The sequence below is a fragment of the Zootoca vivipara genome, chromosome 14 (assembly GCF_965207765.1).
Source record: "Zootoca vivipara chromosome 14, rZooViv2.hap1.1, whole genome shotgun sequence".
In the NCBI taxonomy this organism is placed as follows: domain Eukaryota; kingdom Metazoa; phylum Chordata; class Lepidosauria; order Squamata; family Lacertidae; genus Zootoca; species Zootoca vivipara.
The window spans coordinates 30,388,267-30,408,656 of record NC_142597.1 but is presented as its reverse complement, the minus strand read 5'-3'; the positions used below and the strand labels follow the sequence as shown (position 1 = coordinate 30,408,656).

Here is a 20,390-nt window from a genome sequence, read left to right as displayed (position 1 = left end):
TTGAAAGAAAGCACTCTTGACATGCTCAAAAGCTTATTTTGTCAAAGCAGCAGGAGCCCCGCCCCCCTTTTTCCTGCTTCCCCCCCTATGGGAGGACAGAAAGGCGCCGTTAGCGTGGTCAGAAGCTCCTCCTCCTTGTTGAGATGTGATTAGACGCTCGGAGAGGATATATTGTTAAATGACACTACTGATTTCACTTCAGACGCCAAAGCAGCAGAAACCCCGCCCCCTTTTGCTTGCTCGCCCGCTGGGAGGCTGAGAAAAAGCACTCTTAACATGCTCGGAATCTCCAGCTTAAGATACCAAAGCAGCAAAAGACCCGTCCCCTTTAGGCGACTCCCCTTCCCCGCTGTTTTGCGAGGAGGGGGCTGCTTTAAAGCTCTCCCTCCCCCGCCCGCCCCTTCTTCCTCCTGCCGCGCCCACCGCCTTTTTTTTCATACCGGGAAAGCATCGTCGGTGTCGGCGTCCCCTTTAAGAGCGTCGGCGCGGCCGAGGGCGCCCCCTGGCGGCCCGCGGCGGCGCTGCAGGTGCAGGTGGAGGATCGCGCGCCTCCAGGTGCGGCCGCCGCTGCTGCTGCTCCGTCGGCTCGGCCGTCCCCACCATGGAGCGCGATCGGGGCCCGCGGGGCTCGGCGGTGGACCTGGGCTTCGGGGCGCTCAGCACCGCGCAGCTCCGCGCCCTCATGCGGGACGAGACGTGGCTGGAGCGCATCGTCAAGCTGAGCAGGAAGGTAAGACCAGGATCGGGACCCCCCGAGGAGGAGAGGATCGGGCCCCTGCGAAGGAGAGGTGGAACGGGGGGGGGGCGCATCCTGCCTCTCTTTTTTTGCACGCATCGCTTGGATGGCATGCATCGGGATGCACATCCCAGCCCTCTCCCGGTCCAAACATGTAACCGACCCCCCCACCCCGCCATCCATCTAATCCCCCCCCCCCGCCGCCGCCGCCAATTAAAACACCCATAGCACACAAAGGGGCACCGATGCCCCCGTCAGGCCTGCCACTGCTCTCCTCTGGGGCCGTGCCACACACCCCAAAACCCTATTGCAGCGAGGGTGCCCGCTGATGAGGGGGGCATGGCATGGGGGGCACAGTGCCCATCCAGCCAGGCCTGTACTTGGTGCCCAGCACCACCACTGACGGCCTTTCCACAGAGGCTTGTGGCTATGCCCCCCAAACACCCCATGCCCATGCCCCCCAAATGTGCAATCTTGTGGGGCAAACCAGCCGCTCCCTAACTGCCTCCCAACCTGGCTGATGTGTCTTTCCATCTCACCCCCCCCCCATCCAGGCTTCTGTCTTGGGGGGACCATAATGCCCCCCCCCACTTACCTTCAAAGCTCCTACCAGGACACCCCAAACAAATCTGAGCACAGCTGCTGTTTCCTTGGCGCCCCACTTCCTCAGTTACCCACCCACCCCCCTACCAAAATAGATGCTACTGAGTCCTTGTGCACAGTGATTTTAATATTCTGCTGCTTCCCCAGACACCTGTCACTTGGACCCCCCTCCAAAAAAAAATTTAACCGCCCCCTTGCAGCAGTTTTTGCAAAGGCTCCTTCTTTGTTATCTCTATGCCACTGGCGATACCAGTTGAGGGTCGAGGTGTGTGTGTGTGAGAGAGAGAGGCTGCAAGGGCCTGGATGCTTTGTGTCGGTGGGTGGGGAGAGCCTCAATCCTGGGGTCCCCCCTCCCTCCAACCAGCCCCAATGCTCACAATTGCAAACCCACACACCCCTCCCCCCCACCCCTGTCTGTTTTGTTTTTCTGCACCCTTAGGAAGGGAGTTTGGGATCCATCCAAGGCTCCCTGAATCAGCCAGAGGATTTATTTTTATTTTATTTTGAGGGGGGGGTGTTGCCGTCTGTATTGTGTGCAGGGTGGGTGGGTGGGTGGGTGGGCTTGCCGAATAATTGCCAGAGCCTTTCATACATTTGGATCACGGATGGCGTAGGGTTTTGCCTTTCCGACAGAGAGCCATGGAAACAAAGGACATCCTCTTTTTGTTTTTGGCCAACCCCTACTAAATCTAACTAGCCTCCTCCCCGTTCCAGGAACCCCCCCCCCCCGCCGCCGCCTCCTAATTCTGGCTCCCCAAAACCTTTACAGGCCCACTCAATTTTGTGTCCACCCCCACCCCCATCCAGACACGTCACAGACTGCTGTTGCTGTGTCCATTCTCCCAAGAATACGCCGGGTCTGTTTATCTCAGAAAGGCACCTTCGCCTCGCGACCCTGGGAAGCAGGAGATCCCCCCCACACACACCCTGTTTCCCGGGTTTGTCCCGGGTTAAACTGCTCTGGAATATCTGTTTCTCCGCGGGGTGCCCCACGGGAGGTTTCTGAGGACCCCGGGACCATGCCTGTGTGGTCCCACAACTCCGCCTCACTCAGTGCCCCTGAGATACTCCCAAATGGGGCACGGGTGTAGAAAGGAGTCCACATTGTGTGGACATTTAGCCAGGATTAAAACTGGGGTGGGGGTGATGCAAGGCCCTGTCTGCCCACCCTCGTGGGGGGGGGGGGGTAGGACCTAAACAAACCCTTGAAGCAGGCATCATACTTGCAATGCTATTTGATAATTGCTTAAAGAATTCCGCTCTGTGCAGTGTGTCATCTTGGAAGAATTAGACGCGTCTTCAGGGTAGTCGGGGGGGGGGGGAGAGAGAGTCCAGATGCCACCTTGCTCTGAGGCTCAGTCAGGGCAGCAGGTTAGGCGGAGGTGGGCACCGTCGCAGTTTCTCATTGGTCCTGGCTGCAAACTGAAGAGCGCTCACCGGATCTAGCTGTTGGATATGGGTTGGTGGAGCGGAGCATCATCCCGCTCTGGCCCAGCGGATGGTAGTGGATGTTGGGAGGTTCGGGACAGATAAAAGGAAGTCCTTCCTGCATTGCATGGTTAAACTATGGAACTCACTTCCACAGGGTGCCACCAACTCAGATGGCTTTTAAAGAGAATCAGACAAATTCATGGAGGATAATAAAGCTATCGAAAGCTATGGTGGGGCTATGCTGTGCCTCCAGAGTTGGAAACTCTGTTGCTGGGAACGGCAGGAGGGGAGAGGGCTCTCTTGCTTCGGTCTTGCTTGTGGGCATCCCATCGGGGCATCTGGTTGGTCGCTATGAGATTGGGATGTTGAGCCAAATGGGCCCCCTTTGGCCTGATCCAGGCCTCTTCTTGTGTTTGTTAAGCAGATGTAGCTGGTTTCTTCCACACAGGGGCTCCAAAGCCACTGTTGCTTGCCTGAGCCATGAGAACTTAAGGTTTCAGAAACGGGAGCCTTAAAGACAACCAAAATGTTCATAGCTTGAGAGCTGGGAGCCTGCTCTAAGGAGAGATGTTGTCATTGTCTGTGACAATTGCGATAGTCAGCAGTTTAGAATCTAAACTTTAGTTGCCTTGAGGCACAGAGACATTCTCTCTGGTTATCCTTATAAAGTCACAGCTTGCTTCTTATCCCCATATTGCAGATGGGAAAACTGAGGCTGTGGTGATTGTTTACTACCCAAAGGCACCACCAAGTGAGTTCATGGGTGTTAGATATAAATCCTCTCTGTTCACAGTTTTAGCCATACTGCATGGTTCTTCTTCATGTTGTTTTATAATTAAGTTTATTGGTTTACTCCTCTGTCCATCCTGCCCACCCCAGTGGGCTCACTGTTATGAAACGGGGCCTTTGTTTTGGTGGCTCCACTGCTCTAGAGCAGGCTTCCTCCACCTCGGCCCTCCAGATGTTTTGAGACTACAATTCCCATCATCCCTGACCACTGGTCCTGCTAGCTAGGGATCATGGGAGTTGTAGGCCAAAAACATCTGGAGGGCTGAGGTTGAGGAAGCCTGCTCTAAAGTTTGGCTCTCCCTGTCTGTGAAAGGACGCCCTTGTTTCCTCCAGCTTTGAATTGTTTTGGTCCCCGGCATATTACAAAAACCTACTTGACGTCTGCTGACTGTGCATGTCTGCCATTAAAGATTGCATTCTGCTCTGGATAGGAGCTGTTTATGGCACAAAAGCTTCTAATAGGTTTAAAAACCAGTCCATCAACTTAATGTCAATAACACAACACCATCAATTTGCCTGGCACTTTGGGAAGAAGTCCCTGCCTCATGGACCAAACCATTTGCAAGAAACAGAGGGTGGCTGAGCTGCAGAAAAGGTGCCTGGTGAGCAAACAGGTAGCTCAAGCAAGTTAGTCAAGCCACATACTGCAGAGGATTGCGAGTCGAATCCCTGTTGTTGTTGTTGTTGTTGTTGTTGTTGTTGTTGTTGTTGTTGTTTGTTATATTTATATCCTGCCTTTTCCCCAGACAGGGCATCAAGGCAGCTTACACAAATTAAAACAAGACAGATAAAGCACAGAAGGCTAAAATCATATAAAAGATGATAGTTAAAAAGTACTTAAGCTCTAATAAAACAATATAAAAAGAGATCTATTAAAATACAAATGTGGCACTATTTTCTTTAAAAAAAAGCTGGTTCCCAAAAAGCCTGTTGGAATGAAGCGGTCGTCTCCTGCTGGCGGAAGGCCAACAAGAAGGGAGCAAGTTTGGTTTCTCTAGGGAGGGAGTTCCTCAGTCTGGGGGCAGCCACCGACAAGACCAGGCACCCCCAAACTTGGCCCTCCAGATGTTTTGGGACTACAACTCCCACCATCCCTAGCTAACAGGACCAGTGGTCAGGGATGATGGGAATTGTATTCCCAAAACAAGTTTGGGGGTGCCTGGACAAGACCTTCTCCCACATCCCCACCAAGTGTGCCTTTGAGGCTGGCAGGACTGAGAAAGGAGCCTTTGTATGGCTTCCCCCATCCTGCACACCAACTAGGCTAGTAGCCGAAACAACCAAACTCAGCCTCACCCACCTACCCAAAATATTACCCCGGACTGTGTGCCTTCTTAAAGGTAAAGGTAAAGGGGCCCTTGACCATCAGGTCCAGTCATGTCCGACTCTGGGGTTGCGGCGCTCATCTCGCTCTATAGGCCGAGGGAGCCGGCGTTTGTCCGCAGACAGCTTCCGGGTCATGTTGCCAGCATGACAAAGCTGCTTCTGGCGAACCAGAGCAGCGCACGGAAACGCCGTTTACCTTCCTGCTGGAGTGGTACCTATTTATCTACTTGCACTTTGATGTGCTTTCAAACTGCTAGGTGGGCAGGAGCTGGGACCGAGCAACAGGAGCTCACCCCGTTGCAGGGATTTGAACCGCCGACCTTCTGATCAGCAAGCCCTAGACTCTGTGGTTTAACCCACAGCGCCACCTGGGTCCCGTGTGCCTTCTTAATCACAGCCAAAGCCACTGCCTCTGCCTCATACTCTTAAGCACATAAGAAGAGCAAACAGGGTCAGATCCGTGGCCTATCCAGTCCAGCATCCTGTTCTCCCAGTGGCCAGCCAGATGCCCCAATGGGAAGCCCTTTCCCCTCCTGTGGTTTCCAGCGACTGCTATTCAGAAGCATCGCTGCCTCCAACCGTGGAGGCAGAGCATAAGCAAATGGCCATCGATAGCTTTATTCCCCTCCGTGAATTTATCCAGACCTCTTTTAAAGCCATCCAAGTTGGTGGCCAGCCCTGCGTCCTCCTGTGGGAGGGAGTTCCACAGCTTAACGCTATGTCTGTCTGTTGCAGTTCCAGAACTTGCAGCTGGAACGGGAGAGGCGCCTGGCCTCCAACTACGCATTGGCCAAGCAGAACCTGGCACTGCAACCACGGCTGGAGAACGGCAAGGCCTCCCTGGCCATCAAGTATCAGGAGCTGAGGGAACTGCGGGAGTCGTGCCGGGACAAGCAGCAGCGTCTGGGTGAGCCCCCTCCCCCCATATCCCAGCCTGGCAGCCATCTTTCTTTGTGCCCCGCCCGACCCCTCATTCCGGTTGTCGGCCAGCTGTGGCTCTCTGTGAGGAAGGGGAATTCTGCACATGCTTTGGTGACTTATTTGTTGTTCATTTCCTAACCCTTCTAAACTGCTCCTTTGTAGAAAACCTCAGAGCTGTTTGCAAAAAGAGTAAAACTGTAAGATTTTTAGTTTTACAAAACCGCTCAGACATTAAAAACAAAAACAAAAACAACCAACAGTAAACTAAAAACACACCAACACTGTAACCAACTGACCAGGCTCGTTTAAACAAAAAAATGTCTTTAGCAGGGGAAAGCGTGCAGCAAAGGCACCTGCCTGATGTCAATAGGCAGGGAGTTCCAAAGGGTAGGAATTAGAGTTGAGCTCCAGGCTCTGGTGTGTCTCATGAGCAGGGCTGCCAGACCTCCAGGGCTCACCTGAAGTCTACAGGTTGGTCTGGCCCAGGTGGCAGGGGAAGCTGGCTGCAAATTATTGCATAGATTCTCTAGGGTGGGAGTCTGCCCTCCTGCCCTTCCTCCTCCCTTCTCCCAATTAACCTCCAGGGCTCAGTGGTGGGAGGGAGCACAGAGGAAGAACCACCAGGGGCCACCCCCTGTGATACCACCCTAAGTCTCAGCTTTGGGCCCTGGAATCTCAGCTTCTGGGATGCTCCTGACCCAGTGACCCTATCCTTGAGGCACGCTGGCATCTTAGAATAGCATGTCATAGCCCATAGGTCAGCAAACTTTTTCAGCAGGGGGCCGGTCCACAGTCCCTCAGACCTTGTGGGGGGCCGGACTATATTTCGGGGGGAAATTTGAACAAATTCCTATGCCCCACAAATAACCCAGAGATGCATTTTAAATAAAAGGACACATTCTACTCATGTAAAAACATGCTGATTCCCGAACCGTCCGCGGGCCGGATTTAGAAGGTGATTGGGCCGCATCCAGCCCCCGGGCCTTAGTTTGGAGACCCTGTCATAGCCTCTCCCTACTACCCCACCCACCATGCCATGGCGATTCCCTAGGATAGAAGCTTCCTGTTGTTGTTAATTGCCCACCCATCACTCTAAGGTCCCAAGGTGGATTACAGCATTAAAATGCAGTATTAAAAACAATTAAAAACAACATTCAACCATAAAATTAAAACCATAAACCTCAAGGGTCAAAAGGACCTTTTTGGTGGTGGCTCCCCACTTGTGCGAAGCTCTCCACAGGAGACTTGCCTGCAACGCCTCAACATACAAAAACATTTCTTTTCCGCCTGACTTTTGGCTGTGAATTCTCTGTGGCCTCCTTCCGTGGGTTTTAGCCTTGCATTTTAAAAGATGAACGCGTTTTAGATTTTTCTCTGTGTTTTGTCCTGGGCTGTTTTTAATGTGTGTGGTTTTTTTTTATTGTCTTAAGTCACGGGGGGGGGGGACAATCCTCAAAGTTTAATAAGTAATAATAAATACTGATAGCCAGCTACAGAGAGCAGAAGCGACTTGAGATCCAAAATATCTGGTTGGGGAAGTCTGATGTATGCAATGTAGCTTAGCAGGAGAGCTCCATGCTTTTACAAGACAGCTGTTCTTCTGGCTTAAAGTGTGAAAGAGAGAAATGTGGCATTAAGCACCCCCGTATGTATGCACACATCTGGCAGTCATGGATTGGGCTGTGGACCACTAGCCCCCAACACATCCTATAGGGATGCTTAGGGAGCCTGTGATTCCCATTAGCAGAACTGTATGAGACCCGCTTGCTTGTGTGGAGCAACCTTTGGACCGGAATGATAGGGCATCATCATTGATAGTGCATCAAGGTCACCCCTCCAGGAACCTCCCCCCCCCCTTTATTTGTTCATTTGAGAAACTGCATTTATTTACCACTATATATCATTTTTAAAATAAACACACACACACAATCAAAGCATTGTTCAACAATAGAACCATAAAAAGGTTAAAAACAGACAGCAGTCAACCAATGAGGAAGGATGTATTTACAATTGCCTGCAAATTATTGGCAGAATAGAATAGTTTCCAGCAGGTGTTTAAATGCCGGCACAGAAGGCGCCTGCTGCATCTCTAATGGCAGAGAGTTCCACAGTACAGTACTGTACACCAAAGGTTCGGTTTCTCCTTGTTGTCGAGCAAGCATCACCAACCCAGGGAATGGCCAGCGATGTTCCTGCAGATAATCTCAGTGATCAAGTGGGATGTTGGTGTTCAGGCAGTCCCTGGTCAGGATGGGAATCTTCCGAAAACAATTTGCAAGCCCCCATGTCACAACAGAAACCACAATGTAATTTAAGGAGGGGGGGTGGGAAAACATCAAAACAAAGCAATTTATTCAGGACTAGCAACTTGCCCATCCCACTAGTTCTGTACACCAAACAGAGACTTTTGCCAACCTGGTGCCCTCCAGAAGTTTGGGACTATGGCCAGATTCACCCCATCCATTTACTGGACTACGGTACCACTTTGAACAGTCATGGTTTCCCCCAAAAAATTCTGGGAAGTGTTGTTTGTTTAGGGTGCTGAGTATAGTTAAAGGTAAAGGTAAAGAGACCCCTGACCATTAGGTCCAGTCGTGACCGACTCTGGGGTTGCGCACTCTTCTCGCATTATTGGCCGAGGGAGCCGGCGTATAGCTTCCAGGTCATGTGGCCAGTATGACAAAGCCGCTTCTGGAAAACCAGAGCAGCACATGGAAACGCCGTTTACCTTCCCGCTGTAGCGGTTCCTATTTATCTACTTGCATTTTGACGTGCTTTCGAACTGCTAGGTTGGCAGGAGCTGGGACCAAGCAACGGGAGCTCACCCCGTCACAGGGATTCGAACCGCCGACCTTCTGATCAGCAAACCCTAGGCTCAGTGGTTTAGAACAGTCATGGTTTGCCCCAAAGAATTCTGGGAAGTGTTGTTTGTTTAGGGTGCTGAGTATAGTTAGGAGGCCCCTATTACTCTCCCAGAGCTACAATTTCCAGAGTGGTTTTAGAATCCCTCTTGCCCAGGAATGCTGCCAGGGGGTTAATACCTGACGTCTCCAGGTAGCACACTGGGAGAGATGCCTTTCTGAAACCCTGGAGGGCAGCTGCCCATCAGAGGTAGATGGACCAGTGAGTCCAAAACTGTAAAGGCAGCTTGTATTCATCATTATCTTTTATTATTTGTACGCCAACCATCTGACTGGGTTGCCCCAGCCACTCTGGCGGCTCCCAACAAACTGAAACATCCGACACGGTAAAAAACATCAAACATTAAAAACCATGAGGACTAGGAACTTACCACGATGGTAGATCACCTATTGTTTTGCTGACTCGGACTAATGTTCCATTTCCTAGAGCAGGATGGAGATGGGGTTAAACCCTGCTTCATGGGAGGGAAGAGTGGGGGCACTGGGGAAGGAGTGCCTGCGACTTAGACTCCCTTTTTTGCCTGGCAGGGGCCTGTATGGCCAAGTGGACCCCCGAGAATGCCGTGAGCAGGCTGCAAGCTGAGCTGGACGGCGTGGAGGCCAAGGTGGAGGTGAGTTGCCATGAGGGGGGCTATTTGTGAGGGGAAACACCCGCACTGAAGTGCTTATGGCCGCCTGCCCCACAAAACTGTGTTGTAGGGTTGTCAGGGAGTCCATCAGCTGGGGCACCAGAGCCCAATAAGGCAAGTTTTCTCCTCAGCCTCATCCTCCCCGTTGAGTTCTGCAAGAGAAGGAGGAAGCTCCTTGGGCTGTTTTTGCCATGGTGGGTAATTCCCTTTAACCCTGATGGTTGAGATCGCAGAACCATAGAACTGTAGAGCTGGAGGGCACCCCAACGGTCATCTAGCCCAATGCCCTGTAGTGCAGGGATTGCAGCACAGATGGGTGTTTGTGAAGGTTTGCAAAAACAACCTCCCCTGCAGAGGTTTATCATTTATTTTTTAATTAAATTTGTATACCACCCTTCACCTGTTGATCTCAGGGCGGTTCGCAACCTAAAATTGCAATACAGCCGATCCCGAACACCTTGCGAGTTGAACGTTTTGGCTCCTGAACGCCACAAACCCGGAAGTGAGCGTTCTGGTTTGCAAAGGTTCTTTGGAACCCGAATGTCCGCCGGGGCTTCCACAGCTTCTGATTCGCTGCAGGAGCCGCACTTTGGTTTCTGAACGTTTTGGAAGTCGAACGGACTTCCAGAATGGATTCTGTTCAACTTCCGAGGCACCACCGTATAAGATTTGCGTTCATTGCCCCACCCACTTTGCTCCTGGCTCCGCCCACCACTTGCACCCGAAGGTTTCCCAGAGGGGAACGAGGCTCTGGGCTGAACAGGGTTCCCTGTCCCTGACCTCTCTGTATACATTGGGCCCTGCAGGTTTCACTTTTCCCTCTTCACTTTAATTTCATAAAGGGGGCCCGAGGGTCATCTAGTCCAACCCGCTTCAAGGAGGGGGCGGGAGGGGCGGAAGGCCCTCCAGAGGCTTGCTTGAATTCTCCCATTCCTTCCCGTTTATTTCCAGGAGCAGATGGAGCAGTTTCTCTGCTGGGACCTCCCCGTGGAGACCTTTGTGGAGTCTTTCCAGCACGCCCGAATGCTCTCCCACCTGCGGCGCACCCAGCTGGAGAAACTCCAGGGCGCCCTCAAACTGGAGAAACTGGAGAAGGCCAAGGACAAGCCCAGCCCCGGCAGCGAGGAGCCGCCCGCCGTCTCCCCCGCCCTCCCGGTGCCAGCGCCGCCGCCTCCACCGCCGCCTTCGGCCCAAGCCCCTCCGCCGGTGCCAAACGGGCCTCCCCCCAAGGTCTTCCAGCTGCGCTTGGCACCGGCATTCCTCATCCCCTCGGAGGCCATGCTCCCCATCCCAGTGGGGACGGGGCCCCAAAAGTGCCGCCTGCCGGCCCTGGCCACCTCGCACCCTGCCGCTCCCTTCGTGAGCTCGCCCTTGAGCCTGATTGGACACATCCACCTGGCGCAGGCCCACCTGCCTCCCCAGCAGAAGAAGAAGGAGCCTCCGCACCGGTAGCCGACCGTAGCTGACGGACCGTTTTTACCGGAGCCTCCGTCGCGAGACGAGACGGGCCAGGGTCCGGGGCGCGGCACCGCCAGCACCCTCCCGACCTGCCGACCAATCTGCCCGCCCAGACTTGCCCGGAGCTGGGACGTTGGGGTGGGGCAGGACTATGGCAGCTACAGGGGGGTGTCATATATGATTTAGACGCTCGGAGCTGTCTCTGTCTCCCATCTCTTGGGGCTGCCTGGCCGGCTGGGGCTATCAAATGTTATTGTAAGTATAGGTGCCAGAGGGCCGGGGAGGGGGGCTGCCCTCCCCCATCATTTAGAAATAAGGGAAAGTCTATATTTTAGCTCCTTTTTTGTGGGGGGGACCCTATGACCATTCTGCACCCATCCGACGCCAGAAAGAGCATAGGAGCCAACTCTCAGGGGCCGAGGTCCCTTCGTCGTCGTCCCCATAAAATATTTGAGGGGGCCAGGGCCTCCCCAAAGTTGATAGGCATTGCCATTTGAATGGTGTGCGTGTGCCGCGTCTTGTGATCGATTATCCGGGGCGGGGGTTTACCTGAGCCCCCCAATATTTTATTCCATTTGGCACCCCTGAGAGAGAGAGAGGCTTGCAGTCTGTCCCCATCCTGCTCTGGGTGGGAACGCCTGTCCTCCGGACCCAGCCCACAAGCAGAACTTCCCCTATAGCACAAGTGTCTCCATTTTGGAAGCCAGAGGGAAAGATCAAGAAAAGGGGGATAGAGCAGAGCACATTTGGGGTGGGGGTGGGGCGAAGGGTGTTGGGCACAGGCAGGTATTCTGTTGGCGGGGTGTGTTGTTGTTGTTTTTGAGACAGAAGCTGAATTCTCTTTCTCCCCCTCACCTCCTCACAATAATTTGTATGTTGGGAGTGAGGGGGGGCGGCTTCTGAGGTAGAACTGGGAGGGCTAATTTGGGGGGGTTGGGGGGCAAGGGCTGAGGTTGCGAAGCACAGGGTAGGACATGAAGCCCAAAGTTAGGCCACGGCTAGAGGATGGGTTTGTGGAACCAGCACACACGGATTCAACAGGGTATGGGGTGTGGGGCTCAGCCAGGGTCTGGGGCGGGGGGCGGGGTGGAATTTGTCTTTCCAGAAGACGTAGGGCTGAGCGACACACAAACACACACACAAAAACAAACTGGGGTGGGGTGGGCCAGGTGAGGATGTATTTTTGAGCCGTTTTAACTTGAATGTGCTTGCAAAAAATTTGAATTGTCAGGATTCGGGGGAGGCTGCAGCGAGAGGGAGGATTGAACCGGAAAACTTATTTGTGTGTTTTTTTTTAAAAAAAAAAAATCCAGAGAGTCTCAAGTGCTCTCTCATGGAAGAGGTGGTTTCTGTGTCTCTGGATGAGTCACTGGCCCTGTTTTCTTCTCTTGTTCAGCCTCCTCAGGAGCTGGTATAAGTGAGTCATTCAGTCACTGCCGAGGGAACCAGAAAGCAAGTATCCTGACCTGCCAGCAGATGAGGCTGCCTGCCGCTTCTCTGCATGAGCAATTTGTACGAAGTGTCTCGAAAAATGTTTTTTTAAGAGAGCGAAACAAATATTGAAATTTGCGCTCAGCTGTCAAAAGGTCCCCACTTTTTGTTGACGGGCGGTGAGATTTTTATTTCAGCTCTTGCAGATGGGGCTTACCCTGTCCATGTGGAGACAGACAGCCGGGGTGGGTAAGGATGAGTGCAGCTGTTGCGCCTCTGACTGTGCCATCCCTGGTGTAGAAAGAGCGTTTGGGGTGTCCCTGGGTGAGCTGGTGAGAAAGGTAGATGAGTGGGGGGGGGCCTGCTCAGGCAGGAGACGGCTTCTCCCCTCTTCCATGGGGCATGACGTCCCTGTGACTGATCCCACTTTGGGAGAGGAGGGTGGCAGCGCCCTCCACCTCTGGCTGGTTGCTGGGGTGATTGTGTATGTACCAGGAGGGATTGTGTACCAGGGCAACTCCTCCAACCCAGTGCTGAGAAACCGGCCCCTGATGTAGGGAGCCAGGAGGTCTAGGGCAGTGAGAGGAAGAAAGCAGCTGCCAGCTGAGCTGGAGGCCTGGAGGAGCCTTCTTTCTTTGCTTGAACCCAGGCAGGAGCATGGCACAGCAGCTATGATAAAGGGAGTGCACTCTGCACATGCTCAGAGGCACTGCCAGCATTCCACGGGTCCCAGAGCTGAAAGCACATCCAGTTGCTTTGCCTTGCTAGATTACTCTGGTTCAAATGAACCCCTGGCCAGCCCAGTCTTCCTTCTACACTGTGTGATCCCTGACCCCCCCCCCCTCACTGCTACAGCCGCCAGGTTCTCCAATCCCAAGAGTCATTACAACTACCTATTTTCCCTTCCCTAGAGGAACGGCTGCAAAATCCAGTTCCTGGAGGAGAAAATGTAGAGGATTTGGCACTGAGGGGCTGTGATTCAGGACCACCTGAAACCACCACCACCACCCACTCTAGAGGGCGTATTCCAGGGAGCTGAAATGAAATGCCGATTTAATTTCCATAAAATTTATCCTCCGCTTGACTGTAAGAAAAACCTTGAAGCGGTTTACAGTTTTTGATGAGGTCTGAATCCAAAATGTCAAGCTTGGTGGAATTTGGCAGAAGGAAAGCCAGTTTGCAAAAATAGGGGGCGGGGGATGAATGGAATCATAGAATTGGAAGGGAGTTGGAAGGGACCAGAATAGGGAGCCTGTAGCCCTCCAGATGAAGCCAGACCCCAGCTTCCATCATCATCGTCCCTGACTACTGGTCATGCTGGCTGCTGGGAGTTGGACTCCAGCATCTAGGAGAGGCACCAGGTTGACAAAGGCTGGCTTAGATCATGGCACTCTGGAGCCCCCCCCCCCCGGCCCCTGCAGTAGTTATGGTGGCCCCTGATCTTGAATGCTGGAGGTGGCAGGACTGATAAAAGAAAGTCCTTTTTTTGTGCAGTGCAAGGTTGAACTGTGGAACTCCCTGCTGCAGGAGGCCGTGATGGTCAGCAGCCTAGATGGCTTTAAAAGAGCATTAGACAAATTCATGGAGGAGGAGGGCCACTACCGTAGCCATTATGACTAGTTAGGGCTTCCACAGTTAGAGGGCTAGGAATGCTTCTAAATACCGATTACTGGAAATCCCAGGAAGGGAGAGGCTCTCGGGTCCTGCTTGCAGGTTTTCCATAGGCATCTAGTTGGCCCCTCTAAAATAAAAGGCTGCTGGGACATAGCTGTCAAGTTCTCCCCCTTTTTTAAAATGCTGAATAGGCTTCCTCGTGAGAAAAGGGAAAACTTGACAGCTATGTGCTGGGATAGAAGGGCCAATGGTCTGATCCAGCAGCCTCTTCTTAGGTTCTTATATTGTTAGACTTTATCTCCCTTCATCCCTGGCCAATGGCTATGCTGTCTAGGCCTGGTAGGAATCTAATCACACCCAGAAGGAGGATACTGATTTTTTGCCCTCCACCCTGGTTTTATAGGCTGGCTCTCTGAAACCTGCTTGTCCAGAGCCCTACTGGATCAGGCTGACAGTCCACAATGTTCAGCGGTCTGTTTCCACTAGCAGCCAATCAGATGCCTTTGGGTGGTATTCGTTATTTCCAATGGGACAACTGCAACTCAGAGGTAGACTACTCCTGAACCTGGAAAGTCTCTTCAGCTGTTGTGACGGATGGTTGACGATATACCTCTCCATCCATGAATTTGTCCAAACTCCATGTTTTCACTGGAAATGTAACAGAGGGTGCTGCTTTAGATGAATATCGGGGGGGTGGGGTGGGACTGGCTCCATTTGCAGAGTAAATCTGACATTCCAAAATTTGTCTGAAACCTTCTAAGTTGTCTCAGCTCCCAATGAAGGAGAGGAGGAAAGGGGGGGGCATCAGGCAATTATATTTTAATTCATTTAAATGCATGCAAATGTAACGCGGCTGGTTTTCTAGCATTGACACAGAACAGTTTTCCTATTTGATGGCTAGGTTAAAAAAATAATACCTAATTACAACCACCTGGGTTGAGCTTTGAAAGGGCCCCACATCCTGGTTTTTTTGGGGGTAGGTGGGTGATAATGTATTTCCACCTATATCCAGAAATAAACCCCCACCCCAAAAGACCTCACTTCCCTGAGAAAGCCTAGTGGCCTCGTTCTTGGAATATGACTTTGCTGATTTGAATTTTTTTCTGCAAGATTTGAGAAACTGGGGGTGGGGGAGGAGCGGAAGGGGCAGTTTCCTAGGGTTCTCCCTGTCTCCGAAACATCAACTGAACTTTCCTGACACTCTCCCCACCCCAACCCCATTACAAGCCAGAACCTCTCTCTTTCAGGATCCACTGCAAAACTTTCCATGTGTGTCAGGGGGTGGGTGGGTGGGTGGGGTCTTTAAATATTCCCACGGTCTCAATCCGATTCCGGCAGCTTCAAGGTAGACCCCATGCTGTCTTTGTGGACGTTTTCTTTTCCATGTAATGTTTTTTGGAAAAATAAGTGTGGAAACAAGTATATAAATATATATTCTTTGGAATAAATCGAAGGAATACATTTCTGCCAGCGGCGTTTTCAACTGCAGGGGTCATCTGCATCCTAGAGACATTGAGGTGTGTGGAACTGGGAGGGCGGGAGACCAGCATCATGGCAGAAACGATGAGATTTTCACACAACTGTCAAGTTGGAAAGGACCCAAGGGTCATCTAGTCCAACCCCCTGTGGTGCAATTTGTTTTCCAGTTTGCACATGAAAACGTGGAGGGTGTGCCCATTAAGTCACAATCCCCCATGGTCTCTGAAAGTAGCCACAGTGGCAAGGCACAGTTGCCTATTTAAGCTCATGCCTATCTCTTAAATCAATGGTCTCAGACCTGCTAACAATGGCAGTCATTGCAATGTGCTGGGCATGTTGGTTGCTAAGCATGCAGAAAGGTCTGAGAACAGGCTGAAGATTGGCTGCTGATGTCACAAAGGCACTAAGGGCTACTTGGCACAGAATCTTATGAGGAACGATTGAGGGAGTTGGGGAAGTTTAACCTGGAGAAGAGCAAGAGATGATATGAAAGCCGTCTTCAGCTATCTTAAAGGTGGTCACATCACATAGAAAACAACAACAACATTGAACACCCGCTTTATTTGATGGGTTGATTTCTGTTCCGGATATGAGACGAATAGGTGGTCTGCCGAGACCACAAGCTGAACATGAGTCAACAGTGTGATGCAGCAGCAAAAAAAGCTAATGTATTTCTAGGCTGCATCAACAGAAGTCTAGACTCCAGATCGAGGGAAAGGATAGTCCCACTCTGTTCTGCCTTGGTTAGATCCCACCTGGTGGCCTGTGTCCAGTTCTGGGCACCAAAGTTTTAAAAGTACATTGACAAGCTGGAAGGTGTGCAGAGGAGGGTGACCAAGCTGGTCATAGAATTATAGAGTTGGAGGGGACCCTAAGGGCATACAGTATACTGGATCCAGGAAGTTCTATTGATGCCCCATAGATCTGTGAGGCAAACTGGGAGAGCGGACCCTCTGGAAGTTAGGATGTGATTGACTATGACAGGGTACGTTTGTCTCACAGGCCCTTTGCAACACAGCAAGCTCCCCTATAAGCAAAGTTTTAACAATTCAGACAAATGTTTAAAAGGATATTTGTTTTATTTACTTATAAAAATGTTTGTATACCGTAAAAATAGAGCCGTTTACAGCAATAAACACATAAAAGCATATAGGGAAAGCATAACAAGTGAAAAACAAAAAAGCTAAAAACAAGCATCAGTAAATCATTGTGGAAAGATATATTTTTATATTTTTAAACAGGCGTTTAAAAGTTGGCCTGCTGAGTATGTAGTGGCAGAGAGTTCCACAGGACTTGGCTGGGTCTTGGCTTCTCATTGTCATATGAGCCTCACCAACTCTGGAAATGATCAACAGCGCTCCTGAAGATGTTCTCACTGATCGAGCTGGGATATCTTAAGGGATCAGGCGATCCCCGGGGTACCCTGGACTTAATTGTCCAGGGGTTTGTAAATTAATACAATATTTGAGGCCCAGTGTGAAAAACCCAAGGCAGGAGGTGCTTGGGACAACCCTAACAATGTGAGGCAGGAAGCCAACACACCCTCTAGAGAGGGGCTGGTTCCCTGCTCTATTAAACTCCAATGGACTGCGCCCAGGCATTGGCAAATTGGCATGGCTTGGGCCAGAGGCCCGGCACTCTCCAGGGTAGACAGTAACAGAACATTCAATCACAACAGAAATTTGCATCACCAACAGCTCCTGCAAATATAGCAGGAACAGCCGGCTGGCAGGGTGAGCGTTTGCCTCGGCACAGCACAGCCGTGTTTGCTGTTTTGGGGGAAGCACCAGACAAAATATTGGCGAGGCTCTCCCCAGTCAGACAAGCAGTGGCTGCTTCTTGGAAAGACAGAATGTTTTAAAAGATGCCCCCCCCAAAAAAAATGAAATGTGTGTTTAATTAACAGCGAAACCTCCAGCAGATATTAAGAGCAGAAACCAGGCATCAATCAAGAAACCCAAATAAGGAATTATAGAGCAAAATAATTCAACACAATAACTACGGCCTAACATTCAGCAATATATTTTTACATCACATGAGGGCAGGGAGAGAAATGTTCAACAAGGGTATGGGCTCTGAAAAATAAAATGATCTTTGTTGCAGACTCCTGTTCAGGTCTACTCTCAAGTGAGGAAGTAACTGAGTTCAGAGAGGAAATGCACAGTACTGCTATATACTGTCTTGGTCAGATTCCTTTGCTCAGTTCTGGGCACCCCAGTTTAAGGAGGATATTGAGAAGCTAGAAAGTTTGCAGAGAAGGGTGACCAGGGTGATAAAGGGCCTGGAAACCTAGCTTTATGAGGAACGGTTGAGGGAATTGGGTAGGTTTAGCTTGCCGTTCATATATGTGTTTATGAGGTGTTAGCAGAAGGGTACACCATGCTCCTTCTAGGGTAGTTTCTCCGCCTTTGGCCCCCGCTTTGCACTCAGCTCTCACCTGTGGCTCATGTAAGCTGTCAGCATGCAACATTGGCCATACCCCAGGAACAGCTTCAATTGGCCAGCTAAACCAGGTGAGGGTAGCCAATAGGTCTCAAACCCTCAGTGAGTCAGGGACTTCCTTTGCATGTGAAGACAGGTTCTGGTGGATTAAACAGACAAAACCAACAGTGGGTCCAAACTGTCACGAAGGCAGTTTTGGGACTTGTCAACCTGGGAAGGTAGCCTATCTAGGAGAAAGAAGACTGATAGCCATGTTCAAATATATAAAAGGATGTCATATAGAGGAGGGAGAAAGGTTGTTTTCTGCTGCTCCAGAGAAGCGGACATGGAGCAATGGATTCAAACTACAAGAAAGAAGATTCCACCTAAACATTAGGAAGAACTTCCTGACAGTAAGAGCTGTTCGACAGTGGAATTTGCTGCCAAGTAGTGTGGTGGAGTCTCCTTCTTTGGAGGTCTTTAAGCAGAGGCTTGGCAGCCATATGTCAAGAATGCTTTGATGGTGTTTCCTGCTTGGCAGGGGGTTGGACTGGATGACCCTTGTGGTCTCTTCCAACTCTAGGATTCTATTATCCTAAACATCCGCTTCCTTGTGGGATATCTGGGAGAAGAAAAGGCTAAGGAGTAAAACCCTACACAAATCTGAAGTGAAGTCCCTAAGATGGTTGGATGGTGCCTTGTATACTCCTTCTGGCAACTCCTGCAGCCAAGGTGGTGCCAAATGTCTTGCTCTGCTTTCTTTTGGACCATATCAGTGAGGCAAAGAGGGGAGAGTCTCGTCATCTAGGCAGCCCAGGACCTCCATACACACTGCCCAGACTTGCGGCCCAGGGAGGTCACTTTGGTGCTGCTAATGCAGCAGTGACTTCACCCCCGGAAGCACACTCCATTGTCTCTCAAGACAGAAGGATGCTAATAGGTAGGTAGGTAGGTAGGTAGGTAGGTAGGTAGGTAGGTGATAGATAGATAGATAGATAGATAGATAGATAGATAGATAGATAGATAGATAGATAGATAGCAAGAGGAAGAGTTGTTGGGTAGCTCACTTTCCTTTTCACAAACTTAAAAAATTCCATGGAGAAAATGGTAGGGCGAGTTTGAATATCATCACTAATAATTAAATACTGTTTCTATTGAAAGTAGTGTGTGTGTGTGTGTGTGTGTGTGCACATTAAGGCTGTGGTTGGGATTTGGAGTAACCCCGAATAATGCTGATTTGGGTGCACAAACTCTGTTCCCCTTCATTCAGGCTAATGCAGCTCTGTGTGGAACCAGGGACAGAGTGGTGTTTCAGCCTTGCCTTGTGTTCCTGGTGGCTCCCCCATCAGAAATTGAGCATTGCTTGCTGGAATCATAGCTGGAGAACTAAGTTGGCTGGATCCTGTCCCGTCCCCCTCCTGCCCCCAAGCCTTTAGGGACAGGTTATTATGCTCATGAACTAGCTGCTAAGTAACCGCTGATAGGGAGGAGGGGGTCCTCTTAGCCCCCCCCCCCAGCTGCTTAGGTTAATAGGAAATCAAACGCTTTCCCAGAGAGGGGGGGAACTGGAAGGTGGGGGGAGAGAGATCTGCTTCCCATTTGCCAGTGGGTAACCCCTGGTTACAGGCAGCAGAGTCGCTGTCTCTAGGATGCCAGCCGGGCCCTGCGATTGGCGGAGAGGACCAGCCAGGCTCTCCTGCTCGCTGATGGGCCGCCCGTTGCCCTGGCAACAGCAGCATCCAGCTCCTCCTGTGTGTGAGAGAGGGATGTCTTGCTGTTCTGCAAACCTCTCCAAAGAGCCCTAGCAACTGCGATGTGCCTTCACCCGACAGTCAGGATCATGTGGGGTGTGTCGCAGAGGACCCCCCACCCCGGGCTGAAATAAGCAGCGCATGCAACAAGGAGTATATACCCCCCTCCCTTTCTGCAAGCTCTGTGGCATGGCTGGGTGGGGGGCTGGGGGGCTTCAAGGTGCTTTTATTTGGTTATTTACTGTATATATTCTAAGGAGCTACGTACATGTACACACACATGCTGCATTTTATATTCAGCACAACCCTATGAGGTAGGCCAGGCAGGAGGGAGGGAGAGAGGGGGGGGCTGGCTGAAGGTCACCTAGTGAACTACATAGCTAAAGGCGGGTGAGATTTAAATCTGGGTCTCCCTGCTCCTACATGCGAAGTCAATATCCTTCAACCTGCATGGTCCTCCGGATGTTTTTGGACTCCCAGCTCCCTTCACCATCCCATGCTGCCTGGGGCTGATGCGAGTTGTATCCAACAGTCATGAACAAGCTGGCAGCCTAATCACATTTTTCTTCTTTAATTTGTGGGCTAGCTTTTGTAAACCTGCGGGAGAGGCTGAGAAGAGGTCCAAAGCACTGAGGAAACGCAGTCCTGGGACTTCAGGCTTCACGGCTTGAAAATCAAGCTGAAACCAAAGAATCCTAGGATTTGAAAGGACCCCAATGGTCTAGTCCAACCCCCTGCAATGCAGGAAACACAGCTAAAGAATCCCTGAAAGATGCCCATCCAACCTGTTTATAAACCTCCAATGAAGGAGATTCCACCACCTTCCAAGGGAGTCTGTTCCACTGTTGAACAGCTCTTACCACCAGAAGGTTCTTCCTAA

At 51.2% G+C, this 20,390-nt stretch overlaps 1 protein-coding gene across 1 annotated transcript; it reads left to right on the top strand.

Annotated features, from left to right (window-relative positions):
* The first annotated feature begins 555 nt into the window (after positions 1–555).
* On the top strand, positions 556–11,638 carry VPS37D (VPS37D subunit of ESCRT-I). The gene is made up of 4 exons (XM_035139996.3): positions 556–730; positions 5,621–5,792; positions 9,256–9,338; positions 10,308–11,638. Exons 1-4 carry the CDS (start codon positions 602–604, stop codon positions 10,806–10,808), a joined length of 885 nt encoding a protein of 294 aa, XP_034995887.1. The 5' UTR covers positions 556–601; the 3' UTR covers positions 10,809–11,638.
* Positions 11,639–20,390: the final 8,752 nt, after the last annotated feature.